We start from the raw sequence: 17,342 nt of genomic DNA on the forward strand, positions 1-17,342 counted from the left end.
AACAGAACTTATGGCCTCTAACGCCTTATATTGGTAGACGTCTTTCGGCATCACAGCGAAGCCCCCCTCCTTGTCAGAAGTAAGCAACGAGAGGGAATGCTCTTTCGAATACGTCACCACTTGTCGCACAGGTAGGCGGTTCGTGCCCATTTTGCAACGGGCAACCACGTCGACTCCGTCGGACAGGCACCTGGCACTTTCAGACTCTGGCCCTGCGCGCGCAACTCGTCGCACCATTGCCAGTAGTTCCGGTGTAGAAGTCCTCGGCTCGACGGCAAATTTCGGTCCATGACGTAGAGCCTCCAGGATCGAGTCAGGCAGAGCCTCGACTCCGCTGGTATGGACACTGCTTCCAGGCGTCCGTGTTTCTGCTGCTCTTCGTTTCAGGGTAGTGTCGGTGCGCAGCTTCGCCAGGATGACGTTCCACAGAGCCTCGGTAGACCTGTCGATGACGCGCAACGTATCCCGCCATTGCCGGGTGCAGCTGGAGAGACGTAGGCGTAAACAGTCCCTGTACAGACGGGACTGTTTACGCCTACGTCTCTCCAGCTGCACCCGGCAATGGCGGGATACGTTGCGCGTCATCGACAGGTCTACCGAGGCTCTGTGGAACGTCATCCTGGCGAAGCTGCGCACCGACACTACCCTGAAACGAAGAGCAGCAGAAACACGGACGCCTGGAAGCAGTGTCCATACCAGCGGAGTCGAGGCTCTGCCTGACTCGATCCTGGAGGTTCTACGTCATGGACCGAAATTTGCCGTCGAGCCGAGGACTTCTACACCGGAACTACTGGCAATGGTGCGACGAGTTGCGCGCGCAGGGCCAGAGTCTGAAAGTGCCAGGTGCCTGTCCGACGGAGTCGACGTGGTTGCCCGTTGCAAAATGGGCACGAACCGCCTACCTGTGCGACAAGTGGTGACGTATTCGAAAGAGCATTCCCTCTCGTTGCTTACTTCTGACAAGGAGGGGGGCTTCGCTGTGATGCCGAAAGACGTCTACCAATATAAGGCGTTAGAGGCCATAAGTTCTGTTTTTAACAGTCATGAAAAGTCTGTTCTGCGAAAAGCAAAGTCAGCTGCAAAGAAGCTTTGCGGAAATCTAAAACTCGACCGCCTTGTGCGTAGCATCGAAACTAGCAAAAAATCATCCCTTGACATGTTTTTCACTGTTAAAACGCATAAACCTGAGTGGCCCCTGCGGGTTATAGTATCTGAGAAGGGCACTTGGCAGAAAACGATTGCCCTGTTTTTGCAAGAAAAACTAAAGCTACTAACTGTTGACGATCCTTTCCAGGTGAAATCCTCAGACGCTGTAATAAGGTTTTTAAAAGACAATTCTAGCACTGACTTTGCAGCATGCTCTGTAGATGTTAAAGATTTATATTATTCGATCCCCCAACATGAAATTTTGGAGTGCGTGGAAGAATGTATAGATGCACACGGTGCTGTCGCTTTTCAGAACGCCTCCGGGGTTTCAACCGGTGGGTTCCTGGAACTCCTTTCTGTATACTTGAAATCCACTTATGTTACGTGGGAAGGGAATGTGTACCTCCAGAAACGCGGCGTCTGTATAGGGTCATGTATTGCGCCAGTACTTAGCGATTTGTTTCTTGCCCAGAAAGATAGATTACTTCGGAACGCCCTAACCAGAACAAACGTCCGGGGAGTCTTTCGGTATGTTGACGATTACTTGGTTCTATGTGATGGCTCTGGCACGAATTCAGATGACGCAGTTTCGGAGGCACTAACATGCTTTAGTCATGCGCTTCAGCCGCTTGCTGTTACCCACGAGGTCCCCACGCAAGGGTCTTTGAGATTCCTTGATCTCCGGCTCGAGCTCTCCAAAGGGAAGGTCTGCTGGGCCTATGAACCCAGAGGCGACAAGGCGCCACTGCCATTCGAATCAGCGCATTCAAAACTAGTGAAGAGAGCAATTGCAAACCTTTGTCTAACAAATGCGCTCAAAAAATCGTGCATCCACGCAATGGAACAAAGTTTTCGTCGGCAGGTTGACCGGCTTACTAGGGCTGGTTACCCGTCGCACCTTCTTGTGTCCGTTGCGGAAAAAATGAGCAAGAACCTAAAACTCGAGCGTGCCCATGGCGAGCCAGGTAGCGAGAAGCCAAAAGAAAAACGACGGACCGTGGCCCTGCCATACGTACACAACCTATCTCACCGCCTCAAAAAGATTGGGCGAAAAGCTGGAGTCAATGTAGTGCTTACTGCCCCGAAAAAAAACTAAAAAGCCTCTGCCGACGCGTCAATGCTGAAGAGCCGATAAAGCAGGAAGGGTGCACGACTAATCACCAGAATCGTTTCGTGGAGTGCGCAGAAGCCGTTGTGTATTCAATACCTCTGAAATGTGGAAAAAGGTATATAGGGCAAACTTCTAGATGCACAAATGAGAGACTGAAGGAACATAAACTTAGCGTCGAGCAGGCTAACAGGAATCTAGGCATACATATCAGGGATTGCCCCTCAAGAGATTGCGCCGCAGAATTTAGACGCTGTAAAGTGCTGAAGAAACACAATGACCAGCTGGTCCGGGAGATAATTGAGGCAGCCGAGATTACCAGACTTCGTGATCAATGCGTTAGCACGCCGTCCTTGTTACTGACAAAAAAAGAACTTGAGCTTTTGCACGTGCAACCGCTATCTTGAGTGCATAAAAGAAAAAAGTGCTTGTTTCACATGATGTGCAATCACGTGACTGCGACACATGAGGCAATGTTTATAAAAAGCCCTGTTTCTTTCGGAATAAACGTTGTTGAAAGTCAGCGCTTGTGGTGTCTTCCTGTCTCGTCCCTTGTCTATATTTGCGCTGTTACTGGCAGGATGGAAAACCAACAAGCCCAAGCTGCTATTCTAGCTGACAGACTGGTCTCCAAGTTTTCTTATGTAGATAGCCTCCGCTAGCTTATGCGCCACCATCTCTCTACTTTTCCGTTCTATCCATGTTTATACCAATAAAGGTTAACATGTGCACAGTTTGAAATGATAAGGGGTACGAAAGAAAGCCCGTCGAATTTCCGATTGCTAATGCCTGCTCTCGTTAGCGGTCATTTATGCAACGGCCGGTTTGGCCGATATATACCTTGCCGCAGCATAAAGGAATCTTAGAAACAAACTCTCCTGAACATCTAAAAAAATATTTAGCGTACTTCTTAACACACTCGGCACTTTCTACAGACCGCAGACGAGCACAAATACGAGACAGCTTTAGAATAGGCGAAAACATTACCGTAACATCATACCTAGAATCCACATCCTTTAACAAATGTGCCTTTAAAGAATGAAACTAATTCATTAAAGAACGTAGGTATTACATTACTATAAGGGTTTCTATTCATCCGACAGCAGACGTCTCCTAGCCCATTATAGCTTCATCGACACACCCCGTGTTTGACGACCAAACTCCTTAGGTGGAAGAAAGCCTTGTGTGACGTCACATACGTAAGAAAAAGCGACGCCACGGTTTCTGGTAGTTTTACACTAGCGCGTCATTTATGCGTAGGCCTAAACGCTACCACAGGCAACGCAAATTGAGATATGCGCAAGCAGCTTCTGCGGAAATCAGCACGACAGTGGAAGTTTTACGAAAGGGAACGTTTTCATCTATACGGGATTAGCTCGAAGTTACAGAGGTAGCAAGTATGTGTATTAGGGAAGGTAAGAATTGTAGAAAAATTCGCGCTGCCCTGGGGATCGAGCGTCACACCACCGTCTTAGTGGTGCAGTCGTTCGGCCCACTAATCTAACACACTACACGTTAGCAGATGGCTAGGTGAATGCAAATCCCTCCAGAAATTTCACCGAAGTAGCAGTGATTGTACCACTTGGTCCCAGTAGCTACATTGACGGCGATTTACTTTTTTTATGACTATTATTCAATGTGACAGCACTAGGCATCACTATGACTCTTGGTCTCCGCTGTGATTAGGCAGACAATAACAACGCTAGGAACAACGTTTTCCAGCAGTCAAATAACATTCAAATCATTTGGGCAAATTCCTATTCCAGATGTGACGGCCTCTGGGCGGCATCACGGTAGCAGCAGCTCGACACATTTGCCTGATCTACTTGCATTTCTAGCTCTCTCAATTTGGTATAAAATTTTTTAAACAGGGTTGAAAGTACCTCAGACAGGCTGGCCAACGTTTCGATAGGTGGACCTATCTTCGTCAAAGGCGGCCTCGTCATCCTCGGCGTGTTAGTTTTAAAGGGTTAGTGCAGTGACGTCACGTGCGGGTGTTGTCGCTGGCGGCTGGTTTTAAAGAGAGATTACAAGAGGGAACAGGCGCTGTCGTTCGACGTCTGTGAGCCTCATTCTCAAGACGAAGGGACAAGAGCGTGAGAGTGGGCACGCGGGGAGGAAAGAAAAGAAATAGAAGCAGAAAAAAGGGAAAAAAAGGAAAGAACAAAAAGGAGGGGGGAGCCAGGGCCGTACCAAGACACAACAAAAGGGGGGGTGAAAGAAAAAGAAAGAGAAAAATGAAATCTTTAAGAAATACGGGGGCTTGGGAGCGTGTTGGGGATGCGAAAGGTTAGGAGGTGTTCAGGGGGAGACGTTGGCGGCATGTTTGAACTTGACATATACCTTAAAACTATCACTAAAGAAATTATAAGCCAATCCAAGACATCTAAGCGACCTAAAAACATAACTGCGTCGGAGAGTCATATCATTTCAAATCTGAGCTGCCGGAATGACATTGTTATTAAGGAAGCAGATAAGGGTGGAAGTATAGTTATTTGGCCAATAGAAAAATACAAGCACGAGGCTTACAGACAACTAAACAACCCAGAACATTACCGCAAACTAGATAACGATCCGACATTGTCCTATACAGGGACAATTACCAACAGGCTGAAATCACTTTTGGCTGATGAATTGATAACCCCATCAGAATACAAATTTCTTAAACCAAGCAACAAAACTGCCGGACGTTTTTACCTCCTTCCGAAAATTCATAAAATTCCATCCGCTGAACTATACACTGCTATTATCCCAGGCCGTCCGATAGTATCAAACAACAACACCCCGACAGAGAGCATCTCCACATTCCTTAACCACTGCCTTGGTAACTTGCCGAAAACACTTCCGTCATTTGTACAAGATACGCCCCACCTGCTGAGAATTATAGAAGACATTAATACTAAAGGCACACTACCCCACAACACAATTCTCGCAACACTAGACGTCACGGCGCTGTACACCAACATTCCAATCCCTGATGGTCTATCTTCGATAAAACAAACGCTGTGTAAACACAGTGCACAACACTCTACTGAAGTTTACCTGTCTCTCCTTGAATTAGTTCTCACACATAACTACTTCGAATTTGAAGAGAGTTACTACCTACAGATACATGGTACAAGCATGGGTACGCCTTTTGCACCAACCTACGCGAACATATTTATGGGGATTCTAGAAACAGATTTCCTATCGCGCTACACTACCAAGCCCCACACATACCTACGATACATAGACGACATACTCATAATCTGTGGACATGGCCAAGACAGTCTAGATAAATATGTATCCTTTCTAAATTCTGTTCACCCAACAATAAAATTCACATCAGAATCCTCAACTGAGCGCATAAACTTTCTGGACACAACAATATACATTGACAATGGTGAACTAAAGACAACGCTGTATAGGAAACCTTTCGACAAACAACAGTACCTAGAATATACCAGCCACCATCCCAGACATTGCAAACAAGGCATCTTTAAAGGCCAAGCCACACGACTACGTCGTATTTGCGTTGAAAACCAAGACTACATAGATAGACTCGATCACCTTAAAGAAACGCTATCAAACAGGAACCACTCAAACAGTGACCTTCAAACAGCTTACATCGCTGCAACCAAACTTGATCGAGCCGAGGTCCTCAAGCCCCGCCCGAAGATCACAAGAACAACAACGCCTCTTCTTACTACTAAATTCTCAAACGCACTCCCAAACGTGAATAACATCCTAAGTAAATACTACCCGATTCTCACCAGCAACCAGAAACTTAAGAAGATTTTTCCCGACCCTCCCAGAATGGCCTACAGACGCAACACTAATTTTAAAGATGTTCTTGTGCACGCCAAACTACAGAAAAAGAAGAAGTTGGGAACCAATCCCTGTGGTCGCCCCAGGTGCTCTACATGCAAACACATTCAATCCACTACTACAGTAAAAAGTACAGCGTCGAATTACACACACAAGGTAACTTCGGCTTTCACCTGCACATCAAGCAATGTAGTCTACTGTCTAGAATGCGCCGCTTGTAGCAAACAATACATAGGTGAGACCGGACAACAAATCAATACAAGACTCAATGGTCACCGCGCGGTCACAAAACACAATTTACCCAAAGCAGTAGCCAGCCACTTTAATGAACATGGACATATGTTTGACAAAGCAAGGCTCTATATACTACAAACAAATTTCCGTTCCCCTCGCGAAAGGAAGTACACGGAATCATACCTCATACACAAGTTTAATTGTCTACACCCGACAGGAATTAATTTGGCACGCGGCAACTTAGAATCTTTAAAAGCTGTAACTTAAATCTGAAACTCTCATATCACCAACCAATACACAAAACACATTAGGCCACCAGCCAACTTTAATTCTTAACCTCACCTACTCTTTCATTTCGGAGGAAAAGGAAGGGGAAGGGAAAAAATTTCCTGCCTACTACTCAATTTAATGTACTCTTTCAGGATTTTACGTCTATACCAACTGTACGATCCCCTTCTTCCATGTACACTTGCCCGCGCCCGCTTCTGCACGCGTCACCCTCCTGTTTGCTATACCGATTTCGCCCCCCCCCCTTCCCCCTGCCCCCCCTTTTTTAGTCTTTTTTTTTGAAACCCCCTCGACAACACATTCCGAAGTCAATATGCCTTTTTCGCCTTCTGGATGCCGCCGTAACGACACCTACGTTAAGCGCGTGGGGCAGTGCCCCTTGAAAGACCATGCCGCTGCCTTTCAGTCACCCCACACATTGCACCGCAGACTCCTCGTCGCCACCTTAACTATTTCAAAATTACTCGACCTATTGCTTGACCGGCCGTTCTAATGCCTCAAAAACATGCCGCCAACGTCTCCCCCTGAACACCTCCTAACCTTTCGCATCCCCAACACGCTCCCAAGCCCCCATATTTCTTAAAGATTTCATTTTTCTCTTTCTTTTTCTTTCACCCCCCCCCCTTTTGTTGTGTCTTGGTACGGCCCTGGCTCCCCCCTCCTTTTTTTTCTTCCCTTTTTTCCCCTTTTTTCTGCTTCTATTTCTTTTCTTTCCTCCCCGCGTGCCCACTCTCAGGCTCTTGTCCCTTCGTCTTGAGAATGAGGCTCACAGACGTCGAACGACAGCGCCTGTTCCCTCTTGTAATCTCTCTTTAAAACCAGCCGCCAGTGACAACACCCGCACGTGACGTCACTGCACTAACCCTTTAAAACTAACACGCCGAGGATGACGAGGCCGCCTTTGACGAAGATAGGTCCACCTATCGAAACGTTGGCCAGCCTGTCTGAGGTACTTTCAACCCTGTTTAAAAAATTTTATACCACAGTGTGCCATTCCATCTGCCAGCCCCTTTCTTGTTTTTAGCTCTCTCAATTGTAACGAACCCTCTGAACCCGACAGGCAACGTGAAAAAAGATGACAGCCATGACGTTTTTTCGGATGCGCAATCATTTTCGAGCGCATGCAGCTCACAAAAACGAAGACTTCTAAATATATTTCGGTTAGAAGGAACGTTCACTGGTGTGTGGATATGCATACCACCTATTCCGCCCTGGGTTCTCTCAAAGCTGCTCTCAGTGCGTCAGGCTACCTGAAAGAGGTTAGAGTGGCGGCGGAACGAGCGGGAAGCTTTCGATGAGTGTCCTATGCCGAAGCATCCGCAGTGGAGCGGTGGCTGTATTATAGACTCGAAGTGATAGCCCTTTAGGAGAAGCCGCAGTTGCGCAGGATGCGGGAAACGGTGCTATGCTTACAGATACACTCAACATTACACAAGAACCAACGCCAAACAGGTTTCGTCGCGTTCGACACGTCTGGCAAAACGAGTTCATGGCATGATCGACTACGCTTTCCGCAACATCCTCACTTTTTTGTCCGACATTTTGCATAGGGATTCACCTAACGTAGGATTTTTCGCTCGAAATGGTGGAGAGGAATTCACCAACACATACAGGGTTAGTTTAGTAGAAAAAACATAAATACCCTAGAAAGTGGATGGGAAAATGACGCCACGGTAGCTCAATTGGTAAGAGCATCGCAGCTATAATGCGAAGACGTGAGATCGTTCCCCTACTTGCGGCTATTCATTGTTTCCTTCATGTTCATTTACAGTATATTTAGGATTTCTTTCATTGCGTTAGTGAGGACAAGTATTTTCCCCGCATTGTCCTCGATGTCTCTGCTTGTTGGCTTCTTAAGTTATGATTATTAAAAATCGGGCCCTTCGGTTCCCTTTATTCTCGTTGAACAAATGCATACGTTACTTTCGCATCTAAAGTCATCGCTTTCATCCTGTTCTTTATGGCAATGTGTTTTGACCATGGCGCCATAGAGCAGTTCGCTCTGTAACACTTGTACCCCTACCCAAATTTTATTTCGTTCGCTTTCAAGTTATCTCAACTGCAAAGTCGCATGGAGCCTCCCCCAGGCCCCATGGTGCACTAGAGTTCCAAACGAGGCCAGGACTGTTTCCCTCGTGAATTTCTTCACGGCTAAAATCTTCGATTATCGCTGCACTCAGTTTCGTCATGGACACACAGAAATGGACGTAAGCGTGCAAGTTCATGCACTTCCAGCGGTATTTAGTGTCGGGATCGTGTAGTCACCACGAGCCGGGCAGGATTTTTTTGGCAAATTTTTGGTAGACGCCTGGCATGTTCAACACCGTCTCCCAGGCGACGTATCGTGGTTGTAAAAGGCAACAAACCTTCGCACAACGAGTCCCCAGACCAAGGTGTTCACATCTATGTTCAGAGCCACTTACTTAAGAAAAAAGCCTTGGGTGGAAAAATGGCCCAGTGGTTAGGCACAAATACAAAATGTTTTTGGCTGTCGATACGGCGGCATGTTAAATACAAGAAAAGCATAATTTTGCTCAGCAGTGTTCTAATTCAGTTGTTTTTAATTTCTTAGCCGAATTATAACCTACCAAAAAAAACATATTACGTAGCAGTTGAACGGAGCATTTAGAACAGGTCGTCATTTCCTGCGAATTGGTAACTTCTCCAATATATTCCCGTACATTCAAGGAGTCGGTTAGGTGTAAACTAAAATACAAAAGTTATGGCGATAATAAAGACAAGCTAGACATACTTGTTTTGATGGCGTGCTCAACTGCTGAAAATTATCATAACATGTGGGATGAAATACTTATTTAATTAAAAGTTTTAGTGCAGTGGTGGAAGAAAAGCGATGATTATCCTGGACAACAATTTTAGACGTGTCGTGAAAATTACACTTCGCCTCAGTGTGATTGTAGAAATCCCTGTCAATGTGCCAAGTCATATTTGGTGTCAACATTGCCAGACTACCCTGACTTATGCTCTAAGCAACTACAATGGCTGGTGCATGAGCAGCGCGGACTGTGGAGCAAACATTTAGACGCCTGAAGGGACAAATCCTCAAATGACGGCCACGCATGCTGTCGGTATTGCTCAAAACTACAAAAGATGCGGCAGACAGTGATTTCTTAGTCCTAGTAACGGCTTCAATTGTTCGTTTTCCTGGAAGGGCTGGCACATGGCCAGCTGAAACAAAAAAAAGAAAAACAATGAGCCGTCTTTATACACGGGAGATGGAGCTGTGCTTCGAGAGTGGCATGTCAGTCTCCTTGCAGCTGCCTAAAATGTGCAAGGCATATGCATGTAGTAACATTGAACTAAGGCTACACAATGCGTTTGTAACCTGAGACCAGGATACGATTCTGCTTCTTTACCTTTTTTTTTTGTTTCCAACAACAGACAATGTCGCAGACTCGAGGCTAAAACAACGTTATGCAAAGGCTTTCCAAAATTGTTCACGAGACCACCTCGAAAAGTCTGTATAAAAGACTCGAGGATTTCGAGCCAGGGCAGACCGATCTGTGCAGCGAAGCAGCGGCACGATGAAGTTCCTCAGTCTCACTGCCGTGGTCGTCGGCCTCCTGAGTAAGTTAGCGCACATTTTCGGACGAGTTTATTACGTCTAGCCACACTGTACTTCTTTTATTCCTGGTGAACGCATGTGAATGTGCCAATTGCTCAATAGATCGCCAAACTACTTTTTCGTAAGGAAGAAATATTGCTCCTCATCGTATAGTCACTATGTTTTCTTAGAACATAGCCAAGGTTTATGTGGTGCTCCATCCACTACAAATCAGTTGAGCTTGTAATGAGCAGGATGTAACGAACCACTGCAAACAGGTGGTTCTCTTACAGGAACTATATTTTCCAACACAGTAAGGCAACCGAATAAACCCGCTTTGTCTTGTGAGACGCTCGAAAACAATATTTTTCTTTAGGAAAGTGCCCGATGGACCACTTGCTGCACGTAAAAGATCCCTTAAAATTATAATTTGCATGCGAGAAAGGCTCGACTCGTTCGGAAATATAAACATCGTATTCTTGTTCAACTTGGGAAGGATGTGGCTAGAAAATGAGGTTTGTCTCGCTAAAAAATTGAGATGAATGAGCGTAACGAAATAGAAATCATAGGAAACACTTCATCATCTATGAGTTTTCCGCTTTCCGTTATTCCCGCCGCCCTAATGCCGCTTATGTTACCGACATATATACATCTTATATAGGAGATGGAACTGCGCTTTTGCTACTGCGTATAACAATCATGAACAATTCCCAGTGCGAATTTAAACAAGACGCTCAGCTACACTGGTCTCGAGTACTTTTCTCATTATTGTGATTAGATTAAATCACTGTGCTTCCTACCACAACGCAATAGATATTACCACTTACTCTGTATAATAAACCGTCAGCCAAGGGAACAGACTTCCGTTTTATAGCTTACAAAAAAATTTAGCTTAAATAGAGGTTATATGGCGTTATAATGAAGCGTTAGAAGGCAGCAACTTATTAACAAGTGTTTGCAATCCAATTTGATTCCTACCCAAAAAAAAGCTATTTATGTGAGTCAAAAAGAAGTTCCGTAGCCTAAGGGCCAACAACTTCCATGTACGCCTGCTAGAAAAGAGTCATTTCGAGTCCACTCTGGGAGCAATTTTTAAGACCAACATTTCAGAATTTGAAATAGCAAGGTAACGGTGAAGAAAGTGAATAACTTTGTATTGAGCACAATTCGTTGCGAAATACATAATTATCTCGATAGACGTTACGAGCCGTTCAGGCCTTGAAGTTCTTTAAATTGATGCTCCCTCAGTTTCTAAACCAGGAACTACTAACAGGTGATGACCGAGTAAAACAATAAAATAAGATAATAGCAAGCTTCTCGACGCATGTAGATTCTTATGTTCGCCAAAGCAGCTAGCTGTATTACTACAATAACACAAACCGGCTAAAAGTATACAAAGCGTGCAGAGACTGGGCTATTGGAAATTCCTGGGCATCAAATAATTAAGTGTGCCATACAAACGCTGGTCCTAAAGCTTGAAGTTTTACTTACCGCAATGCGGACATCAATACAAGCACCCGCCGCGGTTGCTTAGTGCCTATGCTGTTGGGCTGCTACGCACGAGGTCGCGGGATTGAATCCCGGCTACGGCGTCCGCGTTTCGATGGGTACAAAAATACCCGTGTACATAAATTTAGGTGCCCGTTAATGAACCCCAGGGGGTCGAAATTTCAGGAGTCCTAAGACGTGGCTCACAATCAGAAAGTGGTTTTGGCACATTAAACCCCGTAATTTTTATTGAATACAGCAGATGCTGCAACTAACCACCACCGGCTTCAAGTCATAAGAGCACACGAAGCCATTCATTCTGATCTCCCTGGAAGCTTCCTGGATTGTCTGTGCAATGTTTTCGTTATTCATGTTAACCCTAAACGCCCTCACGGGAAGGGTATTACATAGGGGAGGAAGCGGGGTGATACAATCATTAACAACGCTGTACATTTTAGAAAAAAGTAACGATACTAAGAGCAATAGTAAAAAACAGCGATGAAAACGTAAATCATGATACGAAAGGAAAGGAAGAACAATGAACAAATTATTATTACACATTTCCATCACGGCGAAGTAAATCTTGGAATTTTCTTTGTGTCAGTTTCTGTGGCGATGTGCGAAGGGAAAATTTTCCACTGAATGACCGCGCGAGGAACGAATGAGTTGGCATGAGAGCATGATGTTAGGTGATGATTGTATATAGCCCCTACTGTGTCGGAGGATTGTTCTCGTATACGCCTCTTTTGGGCGGAGTTTACTCACCCTATAAAGAAAAACTACAGGTCTTGCGCTATCATATATCATTAAGTAAACTGCGATGTCCTTCACAAGTGCAATCCTAAGTCTCTATTTCCTTCTATTTTGTATTTTCTTCTAAATGTCTATTTGCAATTACAATTCGAACACCTAGTATTTTTACTAATTCAGACAGCGGCTACAATGCATCGGTTAAGAATGAGGGGAAGTTCTTGTGCACAATTTAGTTGCTTGATCGGTTCGCTAAGAACCCTGTATTTGACCACCGCAACCACGCCTCTCCTAAATCACAATCATTGAAGATATTCTCCTGTTTCTTGCACTTTTTTCTGTGTGGTTACACAACAATAGTTATTCCTCAAATTGCAACAGAAGCGTACACTGAATAGCTTCGTGCACTCTGTTTTTCAGTGTAATATGGACCGAAAAGCACAGCCTGTTTGACTAGTAACCGATATAACAAAATATTCGCAAAGTGAGCTATAAGTGAGAAGATGCGACCGAGTTATAAACGCGATGATGATGGTGCAACTCACATTCTTTCGTATAAAACCCACCTTACTGAGAATCAGCTCCAATGCTCGTCATATTTCGTGTGCTTTCTGCAAAATCGACAGCACCAATAACAACCACTATTACGTTATTACTGACCTGCTCTCACAAAAGTTACCCGACGTTAGAAGGCTATTCGACTACAAACACGAGTTACTGGTGGTGAAATTGGAATGAATATTTGTGTTCAAAACTTTCAGGGAAGGTAACATTTTATTTCTTGCTTGCACGACTGCAGAGAAAAATAATACTGGCCTTTCTCTGACAAAATATTATGATTGTTCGTCCCATGCGGCAAATCCTAGTATATGCCATTTATTTCTGCATTATAGCTGTGTAACCATGTGTATTTAATTCAACATATAAAGGGTGCCTAAGCTATTAGGCATTTTCTTTTTTAATTAGAAAGTATATTGTACTTGGACAAAATAATGTGCCTATTGTTCACAGTCAAGTAGGGTAGCTGCCAGTAATCTCATTGTTGATACCTTTCCAATAAATATTTCATAATAACTAAATTTCTTCATTATTGCTCTGAATATCCTGATGCCAATGAAGAACTTGTAGGAAATTGAAAGAAACGTAAAAGTGTCATCTTTTCGCCCAGGTACATTTTACCCGTTTATATTTTCCGGCTGCGAAAGGAAGGCGGCGAGAAATCAAAATATCGCGTGTCTAACAGTCTGCGCGCTCCAGTAAGCATCGCCCTCACACAAGCTCTGTAGAAGTTCCCAGCGCTTTATCTGGCGCGCTTCTGCCGCGACAGCACGGCAGGTTTGTGTTGACTTATAAAAGGTGCCCATCACTGGTTATTGCATCGTGGAGAGTGCGCTCACTAATTCGTATTAGAACGCATTTGAAGGCGCTGCTTCTTGATGCGCGCGCGCGATTAGCCAGGTGAAATTTTTTTAGTTTCCTCGCGTTTTCTTTCTCACCAGGAAAAAAATAAACGACGTAAATGTAACTGCCTAAATACAAGCCCACTACGGCACTCTTTATATTTTTTCTTACCTCTTCATTGAAAGCATGGCATTAAGGGCATGGATGGATAGAATTTTCTTGCACGTCCGTAATAAAAGATTAGCTCATTGCAGGTAGTTATTCAATTCAACAGCACCTACAAAATATTAATATCAGATGCTATAAATGATTTAACAATATGCACTTCGTTTTCCTGGAGCAGAATAACCTGCCCCTTTTTTTTAAAAACACGCGATGCTTCATAGCTGGGACACTCATACGATAGCATTGCTTTAACTGAAATATTTATATGAACGTGAAGATTGCGTTTCTGAGCAACAGACATTTCATGAGGTATGTGAAAGCAAAGTACTCTACGTTTACGTATATTGCGCATAAATAAATTTGTATCATCACGCTCTTAGAGCTTCAGAAGTGAAACCAATGAATCTAATGAGTGTACCACCTGTTTTATGCTCACTCCTGTAAGAATCTCGAGACGGATACACAATATTGGAGTAATAAATAAAGAATAGTCTTCTTACCCAGGAAGAGTACAGTGACTTTTTAGTCGGCATCTCTTCTACCAAAAGAACAAAAAAATGTGGGTTTGCTGTTTGCTATCGTATCTCCCACTTTTGTTTCTAGAAAAAAAAAAGAAACAAACGTCTTACCTGTTTTAAAATTAAAATTGCCTAGATGACTGCATTCGTAATTCCAAACTTCATTTTCAGGTCGCCAGGTCATCGGAGGCCAGCAGTTTTCAAGCTTTTCAAAAGAATTCGGTAGCGGTTCGTTGGGAGGAGGGTTTGGAGGAAGCTCACTGAGCAGTGGAAGCGGCTTCGGCGGTGGATACGGCAGCGGATATGGCAGTGGATCTGGCAGCGGAAGTGGACTAAGTGGATATGGTGGAAACGGTGGTCTGTGGGGCAACAGTTACGGTGGACTATATGGAAACAGCCCATTCTCAATTTGGAGGAGGTTCACTGCGCCCCTCATGTTGTCAAGCGGAAGCGGTGGCTCCTGGGGCAACATCTACAATGGCTACGGAAGCAGCCCCTTCTCATACTGGAGTACTCCAGTCTACGTATTGGGGTTGTTTTCTGTGCCACGCGGAGGAAGTCCAGGAGTGACTGGACAATGGGGTTTGCCCAGAGCAGGTTCACCGCTGACATGGTTTACGTGGGGTAATCCCAGGGACATAATTTCTGCGCGCACGCCTTCGGTATTTCAGGGACCTAGTGGGAGTGGTGCATTCCCACGGCCATGGGGAAGAACCAGTGCTCCACAGGGTGGCTTGTATGGCGTGCCTGGTGGAATAATTGGAACTGGAGGGTATGGTCAACAATGGGGCCAAGGTGGACAAGGCGATTCAGAGGTCCAAAATGAACCGCAAGGGGGACTCAGCGGACTTGGAGGATTCAGCGGACTGTTCGGAAGCGGTCGCCAAAGCGGTTACGGCAGGCCGAACGGTCAGCAAAGAGGTTTCAGCGGATTTGGAGGACTAGGCGGACTGTCGGTCTATGGCGGCCAAAGCGGAATGGGTGGGCTGCGCGGACAGCAAGGAGAACTTGGTGGAAGTGGAGGACTGGGCGGAATGTCAGGCGATTTCGGAGAAAGTGATTACGATGGCCTTTCCGGTCAAGGCAGTTCGGGAGGTGTCGGTAGTGGACTATTTGGCTGGGGCAGCCGAAGTGGCGGTTTAGGATCTAGTGGAAGCGGAAGCTACGGCAGGCAACGCGGCCTCGGTGGTAGCAGCGGTGGACGAGGAGGATTAGGCGGATTGGGAAGCTCTGGTCAGAGTTGGTCAAGCAGCGTCGGTAGCGATAACGGCTGGGGTCCTAGCAGCCAAGGGAGCAGTTTCGGTAGCAGCAGTGGTCTCTCAGGAAGGAACAATCAAGGGAGTGGATATACGTGGCTCTTTTCTGGCCTAGGTGGCCGTCAAGGCTCAGCTGGTCAACTAGGCAGCGTCGGAAGTGGATTCGGTGGACTGGGCGGTTTCGGCGGTTCCAGCGAATGTTGGCTGAGCCGTGCCACTGGCCTGTCCCAAAGGCAATTGCTGCGTCTTTACAGAAAATATAGAAAAAGTGGTGCCAGAGGCACATTTACAGAATACCTCAGGAGACGTGGATACCTCGGTGGCTTCATTGGAGGTCCCTCATTTGGCGGTAGACAAGGCAGTGGAGGGCGACGGGGAGATGGCAGCAGTTTCTGGTATTGGAGTTCCGAGCCTACATACCGATACACTTGGGGAATACCTCTGGGCACCTCTGGATCATCACAAGGAAGTAGCTCTGGCAGAAGCTCCTTTGGTGGACTCAGTGGATTGCCAAGCATTGGATACGGCAGTTCGAGCAGTGGTGTGGGAGGAAGTGTTGGCGGTAGTAACAGCTGGAATTCAGGTGCCGGCAGCGGTGGGCAGCAGCAGGGAGAAGATGGTCAGCAGAAGGTGCTTTTGAAATAAAATTCTTTGTTTCAAACTACAACCGATGTGAAACTATAAAAACTAAAAGGAACGTTCACGAGCAGCGTCTGGCAACAGATCTGAAAATTTAAGCATGCATAATCATAAAACGCATAAATACCAGGTGTGCCATACCATTTGCAAAGCGAATATGTAATATATGAGGAAGCCACACGTGGCTTAACGCGCACAGTTCAGTAACAACTAATATGCACACTTCAGGAAATCTCTTTTGCAATAGGGAATACTCATGGTTCGAGCCCACCAGATCTGTGGTAGGTTGTAAGCACGATATAATGATACTGCAGCATTCTTTAATTGGTCTCTAGCTTAAACAAATCAGTTTATGGCTAGTCGTAGGCACCTCAGCATAGGTTGGTTCTTATCGCACCACGTTTCGAGCCCCGTCAATTAAAAAAAAATCTGTTGTTCCTTGGTGGTATCGCACCTCGTACTCGCTATAGGGCAACCCAATGCTCTAACCGTAAGGCTAAGATCACACGTTTGCTTTTCTCGCGCCAGTGACAACTAGTGCTGTGAGACGATTGGTGCATGAGCTACATAACACAAACACGCTCGAGTTCTCGTTCACCCATACATACTTCTGACTTTCGTGTGCGTCACGAGTGGGAAATGCTTTTTTCTGCCATTTTTACCTCGCGGTATCTTACGTCTTGGGACAATGTGTTAAATGCCACCCCTCCACTACACGCCCGGTGCCGTCCCAATAGTCCCCCCCCCCCTTGCCTACCCGTTCCTAACAAAAAAGAATGCTACGAAGAAGCTATAGCACATTGTACCGACTGTGGCAAAGGCCAGGCCAAAACTTCAAACATGGTAACGTGTCTTCTTCGGAGTAAACAGCCGCAGTTTCGCGCGAGAGGCGAAACATAGATTGCGATAGCAAATTATTAGACAGCCATATATGATAGTCATATCAATCAAGTTATCAGTCATAGCACTCGTAGTACAGC

General features: G+C 45.5%; 2 protein-coding genes across 2 annotated transcripts in view; one reads left to right on the forward strand and one right to left on the reverse strand.

The window, feature by feature from the left end:
* LOC135921471 (centrosomal protein of 290 kDa-like) overlaps positions 1-17,342 on the reverse strand; it is a 216,803-nt gene that overhangs the window by 141,220 nt on the left and 58,241 nt on the right. The gene's annotated exons all lie outside the window — the stretch shown is intronic.
* On the forward strand, positions 10,011-16,390 carry LOC135921456 (PE-PGRS family protein PE_PGRS47-like). The gene is made up of 2 exons (XM_065455817.1): positions 10,011-10,168; positions 14,639-16,390. Exons 1-2 carry the CDS (start codon positions 10,126-10,128, stop codon positions 16,366-16,368), a joined length of 1,773 nt encoding a protein of 590 aa, XP_065311889.1. The 5' UTR covers positions 10,011-10,125; the 3' UTR covers positions 16,369-16,390.

This window comes from Dermacentor albipictus, chromosome 10 (assembly GCF_038994185.2).
Source record: "Dermacentor albipictus isolate Rhodes 1998 colony chromosome 10, USDA_Dalb.pri_finalv2, whole genome shotgun sequence".
NCBI classification, from domain to species: Eukaryota; Metazoa; Arthropoda; class Arachnida; order Ixodida; family Ixodidae; genus Dermacentor; species Dermacentor albipictus.

Coding starts and splice junctions, on each gene's coding strand:
- LOC135921456 (XM_065455817.1), top strand. CDS start 10,126: ATGAAGTTCCTCAGTCTCACTGCCGTGGTCGTCGGCCTCCTGA. Junction 10,169..14,638: donor CGTGGTCGTCGGCCTCCTGA/GTAAGTTAGCGC, acceptor CTTCATTTTCAG/GTCGCCAGGTCATCGGAGGC.